Here is a 16,500-nt window from a genome sequence, read left to right as displayed (position 1 = left end):
TCTACCCCACTCCCTCCCTTCTCCCTCTTGGCAATCACAAGTCTGTTCTTTATGTCCATGAGTCTGTTTCTGTTTTGTAGACAGGTTCATTTGTGCCATATTTCCACATGTAAGTGATATCATATGGTATACGTCTTTCTCTTTCTGACTTCACTTGGTAATCTCTAGTTGCATCCATGTTGCTGCAAATGGCATTATTTCATTCTTCTTATGGCTGAGTAGTAGTCTATGGTGTATATGTTCCACATCTTAATCCATTCATCTGTCAGTGGACATTTAGGTTGTGTGTTGGAGCCTCTTTTGTAAGTGGCCAAAATTCCATTCATGAGGGCTCCACCCTAATAACGTCCTTATCTCCCATTGGTTCACCTCCTAATACTATAAGACTGGAGATTATGATTTCAACATATGAATTTGGGGGAAGACGTAAATATTCAGTCCATAACAATGATTATTTATACCTTAACTCTGTTGATCCAAATAGTGTATAATGGTCCTGCTTCTTTTTGTTTTGTTTCTCTGCAATTAATTTTACTTTCTTTTGTATTTTATATGGAAAAGACTCTAATGTGCCCAAATTTGTTTTTCAAACTGTCGTATCAGAACTGCCCAACTTCTATTAGCATTTTTTTCAAATGTTGAAATATATGATACAATATTGCAGTTGCTTTGTGTTCTTCGTCCCTCCTTCCCAAAATGCTCCATTCATTGATTATAAATCCTTAGACCTCTTGAACAGCTGCCATCCTAAAACATTCTTTTTTCTTTTGATATTTTACTTTACTTTTTAATTGCCATGTAATATATATACACAATCTAAGATATGCAAATAGATTTTTTACAAATATATATGTATACTTTGTATAACAACCACTTAGACCAAGATGTAGAACATTTTCAGAACCCCAGCAGGCTCCCTCTTGTCTGCTTTCATTCATTAATCCCACCCCCAAATATTCTGACCTGTGTCATCATGTATCTTTTTTCTTTCTTTCTGTTTTTGAACTTCATATACATACAGCCATTCAATACATACACTTTTTCTTCTTTCGTTCAACATTACATCTTTGGATTCATCCATGTTGCATGTGGTTCATTCCTTTTTATTCCAGTGCAATGTTCTCTAGTATGAATTTTCTATAAAATTTTTTTTGTAAGTGCTGTTTTATAGCTCATTATAATCTGGCCTTGAAATTGCTCTGAAAAAAAATATATTAACCTAATATTTTTCCTCCTCTGGTATGACTTGCTTTTCTTTCCTGGATATATTAAGCGACTTTATAATAATCCTTAAACCAAGGGAAATTTAATCAAGATATATTTTCTCTAACAATTTTTCCATAGAACTGGTTCCTTTTCCCTCCATATTTTAAGGATTAAAGAATTATATTTTAAAACTTTCAATGTGATTTTCATCCTCTTCTACTTCAGGTTTTTGGATTATCTTTATACTGAATCTTTTCTTGTTTGACTCTTATCCAGATATATTAAATTTTCACCAACTGCTTTAATCTTTTTCTCCCTTTTTACATTTACTATGAAAATATAAAGCTTTTCTTTGAGACCAAAAATTAAAGTATTACCTATGTCTAATCTAGTCATTGCCTCTTCTTATTTATTACTTGGGCAGTGGTACTGCTTTGGTTCTCAACTTATCTTTTAATTTATTAATTATACCCTTTCAAATGATTCTCTTTAAAAACTCAAATCAACATGTCTTTGAACTTTGGTTTATTTAATGGTCTTTTTTATACCGTGAGGGACTTTCATGGTATTTTTTCTTCCCTGCTTGTATCTTCTAGTCTTGGCGTGTCATGTGACTTTCATTATGATGAGAATCGTATCATTATTACTAATATTATTGTCATCATCTCTTTCCATAATTACGAATTTGTATTGCTAATCCTTTCATCTTGCTCATGATTCTCTTAGCTCAGTTTAGGCTTTCTATTTGCTTTCATATTGTGTGTGTAAATTATTCTTTATTTTCCCCTCCCTATCTTTTTCCTATTTTTTCTTTTTTCCCTCCAAACTATAGTTTGAGAGATAAAAATCTATATTCTAGTCAGTTTTTATGGCCTGAGAGGAAAGAGAAGGAAGATCTGTATTTGCGATGCCCTAGTTGTAGGCCATGGGTTGTGGTCTCTAATGAGACCTTGTTGTCTGCAAGTCCCCTCTCCTCTGCCCAGGGACTTGCTTGAGTTCCCGTGCAATTGATCCTGGATTATTGAGGGTTCAGCCTTTCCTGCTTTTGCAGATGCCCCCAGTCATTTTCCAGTTAAGGAAGAGATTTCATGAGCACCCTGGTGGTTTTGGTGATTTGTAATCTTTTTCATCAGTACTGGTTCTAGGGTGGGAGAGGTTTAGGATTAGTACTGCCTCACTAGAACCTCATGTTTATTTCATCAACATCAAGTTTTTCTTTTATAACTTGAGATAGGGGCTGCTTTGTTTGTTTGGTTTTTTTTTTTTTTTTTTTTTTTTTTTGCTATTGAATTTCTTTCTTTCTTTCTTTCTTTTTTTTTTTTTTTTTGCTTTTTGTCTTTTCAGGGCCACACCTGTGGCATATGGAGATTCCCAGGCTAGAGGTCCAATCGTAGCTGTAGCCGCTGGCCTACACCACAGCCACAGCAACATCGGATCTGAGCCGCATCTGTGACCTACGCCACAGCTCACGGTAACGCCGGATCCTTAACCCGCTGAGTAAGGCCAGGGATCAAACCCGCAACCTCATGGTTCCTAGTCGGATTCATTTCCACTGTGCCACAATGGGAACTCCTGAATTTCTTTTTTTTTTTTATTTTTATTTTGTTGATTTTCTGGGCATCGAAATACTGTAATCTGTTTTGATATATCCATCTTTTCCTTGAAGAAAGATTTTAAAGTCCTTTAATGTAAATTCTCATATTTCTTCTCAGAATAATTTGATTTACCAGGTAGATTTAAAAAAAAAAAAAAAAAACAAGCAAACAGGAGTTCCCATTGTGGCTCAGTGGTTAACAAACCTGACTAGTAAACATGAGGTTGTGGGTTTGATCCCTGGTTTCACTCAGTGGGTTAAGGATCCAGCATTGCCGTGAGCTGTGGTGTAGGTCGCAGACAGGGCTCAGATCCAGCGTTTCTGTGGCTGTGGTGTAGGCCGGCACCTCCAGCTCCAGTTGGACCCCTACCCCGGGAACTTCCATATGCTCCAGGTGTGACCCTAAAAAGAAAAAAAAAACAGGACAACAAACAAAAACAACACGTCATTTAGTTGGTGAATAAACAGTGGCTGAAAGGAATCGAGTGCCGTACTCTAGGATAGTCTAGGTAACATTTTGTGTTTACTGGCTGAGCCATGCCTGGTAGCCCAGCATCCCTAATCCCACAGAACTGTTTCCATTCTGTTTCCAGACCTCTCATTTATTTCTCTCGGTCTTTCTGATTCACGTTTGTGCAGTGAGTACAATGTACACGTGCATAAAGCATGAACTCTGTGTTGTGTCTGAAGGATTACTTTAATCTCATAGGATTATGGTGGGGGTAATATGGGCTATATTATTGATCCCTGATACAAGCAAATTAATATATTCCCTAAGGAGTACATTTAATTCTTTAAGAAATTAACATTATAACCTGCTGTTAGTGTGTCAAACAGAAGAATATTAACACATTATTTTCTTTCTTTCCAGAAAATACAAAAGACATCCTGATGATATATGAAGAAGATGCTGAGGAATGGGCTCTGTACTTGAGGGAAGTTTTTCTGAATGCTGTGAAAAGGGAAGCCATACTATTATATTGCTTGGAGAATTATTGTCTTTGGGATTTGGAGCTGCTGGATTTAAACTCCTACAAATGTAAACTTTTGATACTATCAAATAGCCTACTTAAAAACCTAACTCCAAAGAAATGTCAGTTTCTGGAAAGTGTACTTCACTTACCAGAAAGTGTGGTTACTCTGCTGTGTGGGGTGAAGAGCTCGGATCAGTTCTACAAGTCATTAAATATCTCCAGAGGCAGGTGGGAGCTCTCAACTGAGCAGGAAGCTGAGGACTACATCTCGGTCATCAAGAGCATCATTTTCAAAGGTAGTGTTGCCAAATCTTACTTTTTTATCTCTTTATTAATTGCTGTAGTTAAAATACCTAATTTTTACACCAATGAATATCTACTATTGGGATTTAAAAAAAAAAAAAGAAAAACGAAAGCCAACTTTAACAGTATGTTATACTTTCCTCAAAATGCAGGCAAGTTCCTAATTTTAGCTCTGTTCCAATCAATGCGTATCAGTTATGCCAAACATGGTTGATAAGCGTATTCCTTGGGGCAGCCTATATGAGATTACACTTGGTAGAACAAATATGGTAGGCTATTCGTCAGTTTGGTTCTGGAAACTGGCCTTTTAGTTAAGTAGGGAGGCTTGAGTTAATGTTATCTACCCTAATATTGGTAGCAGTCCAAGGTTTGAAGGTCTGGGTTAGAATTGCAGAACTGAAATTTTGTTCCTTTTATTAATTTTAAATAGCAAATTTGGTTTTAATCATACAGGCACTGCTTTAGAGGGTAGAACACGAGGACCTTTCATTAACTGATCGCAGTTTCATGTAACAGTCAAAAGCCTGAAGCTTATGGTGTTAAAGCTTCCTCCTTCCCCCAGGGCTTCAGCCTTGGTGTGGGAGGGGTGCCATGGTCAGCTGCATCCCTGGTTTTCTCAACTTGCATTTTGCCTTTAACTTCCATTATTCCAGGTATGATTTCCTCTCCTCACAGAGAACTGGTGAGGTTCTTGTTTTCTACTGGCCATACCAGCTATTAAGTACTGCCTCTTTAACTTAGAACATATTTCTGGGCTCTGTGGAGAGCCCCTCAATTCCCAGGGGGTATCTCACCTGTAGTTCCCTAATGTGACAAATTAATACCCATTTAGTTAGCTATATTTATCACTTCAATCCTTGCTACTTTCTTAGGCTTTCAGTACTCTCTCTTCCCCTATATTATTTCAAATTTCTCCATTTATCTATTGCTTTTACTTTTTTCCTTTTACTGTTTGGTTGAGTACTGGAAGCTTACAGTTCATCTCTTGTTTTTATCTTGCTAATCTCTCCTTGACACCTTGTCTTTCTGCCCTATATAATTCCTTCAAAAAGGTGATTGCTATTCATGACGTTTTAAAACTTCATGGTGAAATGTTTGCTCACACTTTTCCACTTCCATCATGGCAATATATTTTTAGTATGTGATTCTTTGTGTGCACCAATTTTCTCTCTCTCTCTCCCCCTCTTATTCTCTTGCATAGTATGTTTATATAGATCCTGTGCTGGTTCAGTTTTTCTTTTGTTATCACCGAGCAAAATGAGTTTTTCTCAGTCTTGCCCATGGAGATAGGCAATAGGGGTTTTGTTTGTTTTGTTCTGCCTATCACCCCCTTCACTAGCCACACACAATGAAAAACCTTACTTCTCTGTTTTCACAAATGCAGACTGCTTTCTACAGGTAATGTATTTTTCTGTATAGTTCTCATTTAGCCTCACTCTTTCTACTTTTGGAATCAAACAACTTCCATAGATGCTTCTACCTGAAACTATTACATCCTATCTACGGTGTAACAGCCACTAGCCTTAGAAGAAGCTGTATTTGTTAGCTCTTTTTGAAAACTGATTTTGGAACCATTCTATTGACTTAGAGATCTAAGAGAGGTCCCTGTTTACTCTCTTCAATAAGTAGGGCATTTGCATAATTGTTTGTCTTTCTCTACATTTTGGCATGACTTGCAGAAATAAAAAGGGGTAATGTGGAATGCATAATTTTCTAATATGCCCTGTTTTTTAAAAAAAATTTTTTGTTTGGTATTCACCAAGTACAATAAGATTTTTGCTTGAAAATATAAAAATGTTATAATTGGAAATTATGAAAAATTATAATAAAATGCACATAAGTACAAATAATTTTATGCTAATTGTCTTCCCTGAGATAGAGGAGCACTAAAAATTTGTTGAAGAATTTTGAATGATTCTCTACATGCATCATTTTTATTTCCTTGTAGAATTCACACTTAAATTATGATGTCACTATTGTGTAAAAATATTGAGGAAATACCTTTCAGTTGTTTAAGTTGTTTTGTTTTATGATGAGTACCTTTGGGTAGCTCTGTCAGTAATATTCTGCTATCTCTTCAAATTATATTTCTATTTAAATTTGGTAGGAGAAAAGCTTATACTTTAGGGATAACATAGGATTATTTTGAAGACACTATTAGCTCTCATCTTTCCACATTCAAGTGCTATACTCTAATTTCATATAATAACTAAGATGCACCTCCCAGATAGAAAATAAAACAATGTTGTATGGAAAAAGAAACATTCAAAGATGATGTGAATGAACTGCAAGCATGCAAGCAGAATGTAGATCTCTAAGAAGCTTGCAAACCATGTCTAAAATAACTTCAATGGGTTGTTGTCCTTTGAAAAAAATTAGTATTAATTGCTATAGTCTATGCATTAATCATTTTGTTTTAATAAACAGCCTAAGTGTTGGGCTTCCTTATTTTATATTTCGTATTGCCATTTGTGTTGAATACATAAAGTCTGCAATGGGTGAAATGGTAGATGTGGAATTCAATTTTTACTCCTCTTTTTCTACTTCTTCAGTATCCTATAGAGAAATTATGCAAGGAAGAAAGGAATATTATTATTCAGAAATACTATAGGACAAAGACAATAATAAAAATGCCAGAAAAGTCATGGAAATAATCAAATGTTGTAATATATTCACATAAGAAAGACAAATTAGAGGAAATTTTATAAAACATAATGAAAGAGAAAGGTATTTTATAATGAATCAAGGGTCTGGAAAAAACTTTTTAATGATAAGGATGAAAAAAGTTACAGTACTCATGTTTAATGTAAGCATTTTACTTCTTTTAAAATAATTAAGAAAGCTAAATTTTTTGTCTTCTTAATTCTGAAATTGGGAGTTAAACACAAATTCTTATGTGTTTTCCATTTTTCTGTGTGTAGTGTAACCAATTTGACCCTATCTCTTCCTTTTACTGTCTTCTATTTATTTATTTATTTTTTGGATCGTTACGTCATTTTCTCATTCTTTTTACATCTGTAGGTTTCATAAGTATTATTTATATGTAATGTAAATTATCTGATCTCAAATCTACATAAAATCAATTAACATTTCTGAGTGTCACCATTGTCTATCTCGTTGTTTATAAATCCTCCGCTTAAAAAAAAACTCTGTACCAGTTCCAGTGATCCTAGCATATCTCCTAGGTCTCCTTCCTCCCTTTCTCTTTCTTTTTTCTTCTTGTATATTTTGCCATTGGACCCTTTCAAGCACACCGGTTGCTCGCAACGTTTGAGTCAGCTCTCTCCACACTTTATTTTAATATGTGTTATATGAAAATATAGTACTCATATTTACTTCATATTTATCACACTTCCTTCATTGTCAAACTGTAAATGTAATGGTGGTGGGAAAGCTGCTAATTCTAACACATCTGTAACTATATATGAAATAATTCCATAAGAAACAGGCCTGAAAACTGTATGAACAGAGCATCCAGGGTAAAAGGATAGTATACTTGACTCAACAGGGAATATGTCCAAAAAAACTGTAGAACTATAGGAAACCGAAAACCTGCTCCTAAAGAGCTTGCACACAACCGACATGACACGAAGACTAGTGCAAAAGTATCAAATTGAAAGAAGCACATGGCTCATAAGTGAAGCAGATCCACTTACTAATCTTTTTTTTTTGTCCTTTTTTTTGTCTTTTCTAGGGCCACACCCCTAGCATATGGAGGTTCGCAGGCTAGGGGTCCAATTGGAGCTGTTGCTGCTGGCCTACACCACAGCCACAGCAATGCAGGATCCGAGCCACATCTGTGACACACCACAGCTCACGGCAACGCCGAATCCTTAACCCACTGAGCAAGGCCGGGGATTGAACCAGCAACCTCATGGTTCCTAGGCAGATTTGCTCACCCCTGAGTCATGACGGGAACTCCCACTTACTAATCTTGAAGTGTCTGAAGCATTTGCCAGAGAGGCAGGACAATTTGGGATGCTCTGCAGAGACTGAGACACTGACAGGAGCCATTTGAGTTTGTGATCTCAGGCTACTTTCCTAATGCTGCCACTACCACCAGGGGGCATGCCCCACTGAGAGCCACCTCTACCCCTGTTCCTTGAAGCCAGGCCAGGGCCAGGCCAACCTTTTCAGTGTGCTGCAGCAGTGTGGCTCTGCCACAACAGGAAGATGCACAAAGCCCAGACAGAGGATATCTCTTGAGCACCAGACAGAGGACATCCCTTGACTCTGATGGCCAAGCAAAATTGTGCTTCTGAGTCCCACTTGACATTTCCTCAATAAGGCCATTCCATCAAGACTGGGAGAGATGGCAGATTTACCTATGACATAGAAACAGAGAACTAGGAAAAATGAGGAAACAGAGGAGTATGTTCCAAGCAAAAGAACAAGACAAACTTCAGGAAAAGATATAAATGAATTGAAGGTAAACAATCTATTTGATAGTGAGCTCAAAGTTTTGGTCATAAAGATTCTCAATGAACTTGTGGGAAGAAAGGATGAACACAGTGAGAAATGCCACAAAGACATAGAGAATATAATAAAGTACCAAATGGAAGTTATAACGGAACCGAAAAATAAACTGGAAGGGTTCAGTAGTAGACTGGATGAGGTAGAAAAATGAATAAATGAACTGGAATACAAAAGCAATGAAACTCATTCAGATAGAGCAACAAAATGAAAAAAGAATTTTAAAAAGTGAAGGTAGCTCAAGGGACTTTTGGGAAAACATCAAGCAAATTAATATTTGCATAGTATGGAACACAGAAGAAGAGGAGAAAGAGAAAGAACCTGAAGAATTATTTGAAGAAATGGTAGCTTAACACTTCCCTCATCTGGGGAAGGAAACAGACAGGCAGGCCCAGGAAGTCCAGAGAATTTCAAGTAAGTTGAAAGCAAAGAAACACCAAGACACACTATTATTAAAATAAAAATTAAGGATAGTGAATTCTACAGGCAGCAAGAGAAAAACAACTTTTACCCTACAAGGGAATTCCATAAGGCTATTAGCAGACTTTATAACACAAACTTTACAGGACAGAAGTAGGTTGCATAACATAGTCAAAGCACTGAAAGAAAGAAAATTCCAACCAAGAATATTTTACACAGCAATGTTATCATTCAGAATTGAAGGAGAAAGAGTTTCCCAGATAAGCAAAAGCTAAAAGAGTTTATCACTACTAAATCAGCCCTATAAGCAATATTAAAGAAACTATTCTTTAAGCTGAAAAGAAATGGCATTAATTAATATTCGAAAATATACAAAAATAAAAGTCTCACTGGTAAAGGTAAATATATAATAAGATCAATCACAAAAAAAGGTAAAGTTTAAAAGAAAAATATAGTAAAATTAACTAAAATTACAATAATTACTTAACAGATGCATAAAATAAAAAGATGTGAAATGTATCATTAAATGTATTGAATATATATGGAGGGGGTGAATAAAAAGATTAAGCTTTAGAATGTGTTCATATTTAAGTTGCTATCAACTTAAAACAGTTACTGCTTAATTAGAATTTTATATATGAACTTTGCAGTAACAACAAGGAAAAAGCAGTAAATACACGAAAGAAAATGAAAAGAATCTAAACATAACACAAAAGAAAATGAAAGGAATCTAAACATAACGCAAAAGAAAATTACCAAAACATAAGGGAAGAGAGAAAGGACAAGAAGAAAAGAAGTGAGAGGAACTACAAAAACAGCCAGAGAACAATGAATAAAATAGCAATAAATACGTGACTACTAATATGTACTTTATTTTATTTTATTAATAGTTATTTTAAACGTAAATGGACTGCTTTTGCCAATGTAAAGACATAGATCAGCTGAATGGATATAAAAACAAGACCCATCTATATGTTTCTACAAGAGACTCACATCAGGAGAAAGAATACACGTAGACTAAAAGTGAAGGAATGGAATAAGATAATCTGTGCAAGTAGAAATAAAAAGAAAGCTGCAGTAGTTATATTCACACCAGACAATATAGACTTTAAAACAAAGATTGTAATAAAAGACAAAAAGAATGCTATTATATAATGATAAAGGCATCGATCCAGCCAGAAAATATCACATTTATAAATGTATATGCATCCACAGAGGAGCACAAAGATGTATAAAGCACATATTAATGGACTTAAAGAGATAAAAGCAATTCAATCAGAGTAAGGGACATTAATTCCCCAGTTACATCAATGGATAAATCATCCAGACAGAAAAAAATAAGGAAACAATGACTACAAAACATTCAAAGAAGATTTAATACCTATCCTTCTCAAACACTTGCAAAAACTTTAGAGGTGGGAAACCTTCAAAACTTATTTTACAAAACTAGTGTTATCCTGAACCAAACCAGAGAGGGACAGCACAAAAAAATAGAAAATTACATGCCAGTATCTTTGATGGATATAGATGCAGAAATCCTCAACAAAACATTAACAAACTGAATCTAACAATATGTTAAAAGCATGATAGACCGTGATCAAGAGGGACTTATTCCAGGAATGCAAGAATGGTCTAACATCTGAAAATTAATCAACGTGATATATCACATTAATTAAATGAAGGATAAAAATCATATGAGCATTTATTTCAGTCAATGCAGAAAAAGCATTTGACAAAATTCAAGATATAAATGATAAAAACTCTAAACAAAGTGGGTAGAGAGGGATCATAACTCAACATAGTAAAAGAAATATATGACAAGCTATAGCTAACATCATAGTCAACAGTGAAAATCTCAAAGCTTTTCTATAAGTTTAGGAACAAGACAAGAATGCCTCTTTTTTCCACTTTCATTCAACATAGTATTGGAAATTCTGGCATAGCAATTAGACAAGAAAAAGAAAAGGTATCTAAACCAGAAAGTGAGATGTAAAACTGTCAGTATTTGCATATGTCAGTACTATATATTAAAAAACCCTTAAAACTCCACAAAAACTGCTATAACTAATAAATTAATTCAGTGAATTTGCAGGATACAAAGTCAATATGCATATATCTGTGATGTTTCTGTATACTAATAAAGAAATATTTGAAAGAGAAATTAAGAAAACAATTCCATTGATATTTGTACCAAAAATAATAAAGTACCTAGTAATAGAAATAAATTTATTAAGGAGGTGAAAGACCTTTATACTAAAAACTGTAAGACACTGGTAAAAAAAATTAAGAAAGACACACACACATATGACTCTAGAGGCAAGGGAAACAAAAACAAGGGGGATTGCATCAAACTAAAATTCTTCTATACAGCAAAGGAAACCGTCCATCATGAAACCTAAAAGACCACCTATTATATCCAATAAGGAGTTAATTTCCAAAACATATAAAGTAACTGTACAACTCAATGAAAAACAACTCAATTAAAAATTGGGGAGAGAATCAGGATAGACATTTTTCCCAAAAAACATACAGATAGCCAACAGACATGGGAATTTTTTCTTTTTCATTATCATTATTAGGAAAATGCAAATCAAAACCATAATGATATGTTACTTCACATCTGTTAGAATAGCTGTTATTAGAAAGACAAGACATAACAAATGTTGTAGAAGATGTGGTGAAAAGTGAACCTGTATACACTGTTGGTGAGGTTGTAAATTGATGCTGTTGATATAGAAAGCAATATAAAGATTCCTCAAAAAATTAGGACTAGAGCTACTAATTAAGAATATGACCCACTGTTCTACTTCTGGATATTTATCCAAAGAATGCAGAACATCAGCTGAAAGATATGTTCATCCCTGTGTTCATTGATGCAGTTTTTACAGTAGCCAAGATATGGTAACAATCTAAGTGTCCATCTGTGCCTGAATAGATAAAAAATATGGAATACTACTCAGTCATAAAAAGGAATGAAATCCTGCCATTTGTGACAACATGGATGGATTTGGGGGTATTAAACTAAATGCAAAATAAATCAGACAAAGAAAAACAAATACCACATGATCTCACTCATATGTAGATTCTGGTGCATTAGCAGTGGGATCCTGCTGTGTAATACAGGGAACTGTCTAGTCACTTATGATGGAACATGTAATGTTAGAAAAAAGAATGTACACATGTAAGTGTAACTGGGTCACCATGCTGTACAGTAGAAAAATATATATGTATATATAAATAAATATACCTGAAACATATAATAATGAAAAAACTGAATCTAATCATATAAAGAACTATCAGACAAACTAAAGGAGATTCCACAAGATTTTTTTCTTTGTACTCTTCAAAATATTAAGATCAAGAACATTTTAAAAAGAATGAGTTATTGTTCTAGATTAAAGGAATCTAAAGTTACATAAGAACTATATACAATTGGAGTTCCCATCATGACTCAGTGGTTAAGGAATCCGACTAGGAACCATGAGGTTGAGGGTTTGATCCCTGGCCTTGCTCAGTGGGTTGAGGATCTGGCATTTGCCATGAGCTGTGGTGTAGGTTGCAGACGCAGCTCGAATCCCTCATTGCTGTGACTTTGGCGAGGCCAGCATCTACAACTCTGATTTGAAACCTGGCCTGGGAACCTCCATATGCTGTGGGTGCAGCCTTAGAAAAGACAGGAAAAAAAAAAAAAAAAAAACTATTTACAATGAATTACCCTGAACTGAATGGCTGGACTAGAAAATATGACCATACAGGATATTAATAGGACAGTTAATGAAATTTGACTATAAATTATATATTAGATAGTGGCATTGCATGATATTCAGTTCTCAGACTTTTAAATTATATTATACAAGAGAATATCCTTGTTTTTAAGAAATACACATTGAAATGTTTAAGAGTAATGGGGTGGGATGTCAATGGCATGCATACACACAACACACACACGCATAAATGAACATCTCTTTACAAAGACATATGTCTGTGTGTATGATTATTGGCTAAATATCCTGAGTCATCTCTTATGCATATATGTAGTTCTAAGAGATGAACAAAAGGGAAAGTAAGAACATTTTTGTATTGTGTGCTGATGGTGGTGCATCTTTAAGAGGTGATGGCTTTTGAAGGAGGACATAGTTCAGTGCAAGCACTGTGAAGCTAGACCGATTACCCTGTGGTTGGCATTTGAGGAACCTCCAAATTCTATTTTGAATGTAATAATAAGGCATTTTACTGCCATTCTTACTGTTGGATGTGGGGTGTTATCTAGCATGAGGAATAATATTTGCTCTGTATTATTTATTGCTCTTTATTTTAGCCCTTTGTGTCATGTACCATTTCTTATGTCTTATACTCTGGGGGTTTTTTTGTGTGTGTTTTGTTTTCTTAGAAATATTGAGTTCAAAAATATTAGATGATGATTAGGAATCATAAAGTGACATTGAGTTTCTCCCCCAAGTTTCCTGCATAAGGTGAATGTTTAAAGGAGAAACTTTTTTTTCCATTAAACAAATGTTAAATAAATATATTTCCCACAGAAATCCTATTACTTGCTTCTGATCTCAGAATAGTAGTGAAGAGCTGACTTAATAATACTTTCCAGCTGATACTATTGTGATGGTTCAGTTACTTAATACATTTAAAGTGCTTACAAGAGTTCCTGGCAAAGAATCCATGCTCAATTAAAATAAGCTAGTTTTATTACTTTTCTGTCTGTACATTAAGTGAGAGGTAGGAAGAAAGGAAAGGAGAGAGGAGGGAGAATAGAGAAAGGGGGAAGGATAAAAGAGAAGGGAAATAAGGGAGGAGGAGGAGAAGAGAAGAAGCCTCAAAGATGGGTGAGAGATGCAGAAGGAGCGACAGGTACTCTTGGACTGCAAATAGAGAGCAAGGTGTTATTGACTAGGCAAGAAGGAGAAATCAGGGTGGTGAATGGAAAACTCAAGGTTGAGAGAGTGTCAGGGAAAGAAGTGAATCAAATACCCCCCATACACCCAAATCTAGGAGGGTTTAAGAGTTGAGGGAACAGAAAACAGGTGGAAATTGAAGTAGGAAGCAATAGGAAGAGGAGAATGTATTAAATCACCAAGGCTGATAACAAAGAGCTTCATTTATTTTGGAATTTGCACCTACTCCTTTGGGAGCCCAAGCCAATCAGCAGGTGAGGACCTGAAAGCTTTGGACCAGCTCAGAAAAAAATACCTGTAGGGAGTGGGAAGGAGATTGGGAGAAAAGACTTTTATATCAGATAATGTTTTTACTCCCTAGCTAGATGTAAATATGGACAAAAGGATATATATGTTAAAAGTAAGCAGGAGTTCTGTTTTCTAGTGGTTCTAGTTGTCACTTTCACAATTTGATGTGTTTAGGCTTTCTCTAATAAAGTGAACGAATTAGAATCACTCCTGGTTTATGAAATGTTTGTAGTTTTCAAAGTTTAAAGTTTTTTTGATAAGAACTTACAAGTGTTAAATTAAATGTACTGGTCTTATGAAGTAAAGGAAGGGTTCTCAAATTGTTTTCTCAAGTAAAGGGACCTTCCCTACCTTGTTCCAACCTAATGTACTAGCAAGAGGAATAAATGCACTTCATTATTCACTGCAGGGGTTTCTGTCCATCTTCATCATACTCTTCAGAGCAGCTGGGAGGGGTCTGCCCAAAACTTCAGATACCCGGATCCCCTAGTTTTACTGAATAAAATCTCTGGAAGTGAGTTGTGAAAGAGCAAGTAGCGGAGGCCGTAGAAATAAACACTAAATGAGTTCCCCTGTGGCTGGTGTACTCTGAAGTTTAAGAACACTGATCTGGACTATTATTTCATGAATCTAATCTGTACTGATGGATAAGTAAGCATCACTCAAAGAATTAGAAATAGCAGTTTTGTGCATTTAAAATCAGTATCTCTCCTTTATTGTTTGAAGTAGTTGGAGTGCACTATCACTTATCTATCAATTTTATTATCTACATAAATTGTGACTGTTTACAGAGGTTTTTGGTTTGGGTTTTGGTATTGTTCATATAATGTAATTACAAATGTTGTTCTGTGAACATTTCTGGTACAGGTTTCCTGGTGCACAAGTATTATTTGAGGGCATAAGTCCATAAAGCAATGGTGGTCACAGGATTTGTGTACATAAAAATTAATGCAATTTGTCTCCCCAAAGCAGTTGTACCAGCTTATTTGATAGAAATGTAAGTCTTCAATTCATTCTCTCTCTTCAATAATTGATACCCTCAGAATTTGCAGTTTTTGATTGAGTGGATAGGAAAGTATAATTCATCCTATATTTAACTTGAATTCTTGATTACAATGATCAGTTTCTCATATATTTATGTATTTATTCATTATATATCTCAGTCTCAAATTTTATTCTATGAAATGCTTTCTCATGACACTGTCTTTTTTGGTTTCTTGGATACTTTAAAAATCATTGGTTATATAGTTTACAAATATCTTCTCTGAGGTGGAATTTGGGGCTTAAATTTTTAACTTCATTTTTAGTCGTTTTGATAAACGAGCTCTTAGTATAGTTAAGTGTATCAGTTTTTTTCTTTTAGCTTACTATTTATTACTTGCTAAGTTATCTTTGCCTCTTAGTTCTTACAGATATCTTCTAAAAATTGGAAACCTCAGACTTTCTCATTAAGTATGACATCCATCTCCATCTGGAATTAATTCTGTGTGCAATGTGAGGCTGGACTCTAGATTATTTTTCCATTGTGAATTAATTACCTAGTCTTTGAATGTCTCAGCTGAATATATTTAAGATTATTGCAATTATTCACGTTTTCCATTTGAGTCATTTCTGTTGCTCTATTTTTCTAGGAATTTGCTGATTTCACTTGTGTCCTAATTGCACCATTATAAAATTGTTTATAGCATTTATTTATTTTTAATGCCTGCCCTATATAAAATTGTGTGTTCTCTTTATTTCTAAGATCATTTATTTCTGTACTTTTGTTCCGTATCAATTAATCTTCCTAGAAGTCTGTAAATTTCATTTGTCCTTTCAAAGGACAACCTTTTAAATTAAAAATTTTCTATTGTGTATTTTTCTATTTTATTTATTTTTATTTTTAAATTTTTATTGAGATATAGTTGATTTCAGGTATATAGCAAAATTATATATGTGTGTGTATATATACATATACACACACACACGTATATAATAGATATATCCATTATAGATTATTATAACATCCTGAGTATAGTTCCCTGTGCTATACAGTAGGTCCTTGTTGGTTATATATTTTTATTTTAGTTATTTTTATGTATTTAATGTTTCTTTCTACTTTTCTTCAATTTTAATCTACTTAGCTCATGGATGTGAATCTGTTTTTGCTTTTTGTGATAAACATTTAAAGCTACAATTTCTCGCCAAGTACTTCTTCAACACTTTTCATTATTATTCAGTTGTATATATTTTATAATTTTATTTCTTCTCTAAAAGTATAATAAACAGAAGTATTACCTTTAATTTATTTTCTTGCCATTTTCTAAATTTCATTGTGTGGCCAGAGAATGTGGAC

At 34.5% G+C, this 16,500-nt stretch overlaps 1 protein-coding gene across 7 annotated transcripts in view; it reads left to right on the top strand.

Annotated features, from left to right (window-relative positions):
* Window positions 1-16,500, top strand: part of BANK1 (B cell scaffold protein with ankyrin repeats 1) — a 546,413-nt gene that overhangs the window by 278,372 nt on the left and 251,541 nt on the right. For all 7 annotated transcript variants that reach the window (XR_014813316.1, XR_014813317.1, XR_014813318.1 and 4 more), the window contains one exon: window positions 3,672-4,070. Coding sequence is in view for 4 of the 7 variants with exons in the window: in XM_084973315.1 (XP_084829441.1) it covers window positions 3,672-4,070 (399 nt within the window). In the remaining 3 variants the exon portion in view is untranslated. The remainder of the gene's footprint in view (window positions 1-3,671; window positions 4,071-16,500) is intronic.

This window comes from Sus scrofa, chromosome 8, assembly GCF_054392235.1.
Source record: "Sus scrofa isolate SSC_HxYL_T2T_F1_AM1 chromosome 8, Sscrofa_HxYL_maternal_Yorkshire_Landrace_v2.0, whole genome shotgun sequence".
Taxonomy (NCBI): Eukaryota; Metazoa; Chordata; class Mammalia; order Artiodactyla; family Suidae; genus Sus; species Sus scrofa.
This window is presented reverse-complemented; position numbering and strand designations above follow the sequence as displayed.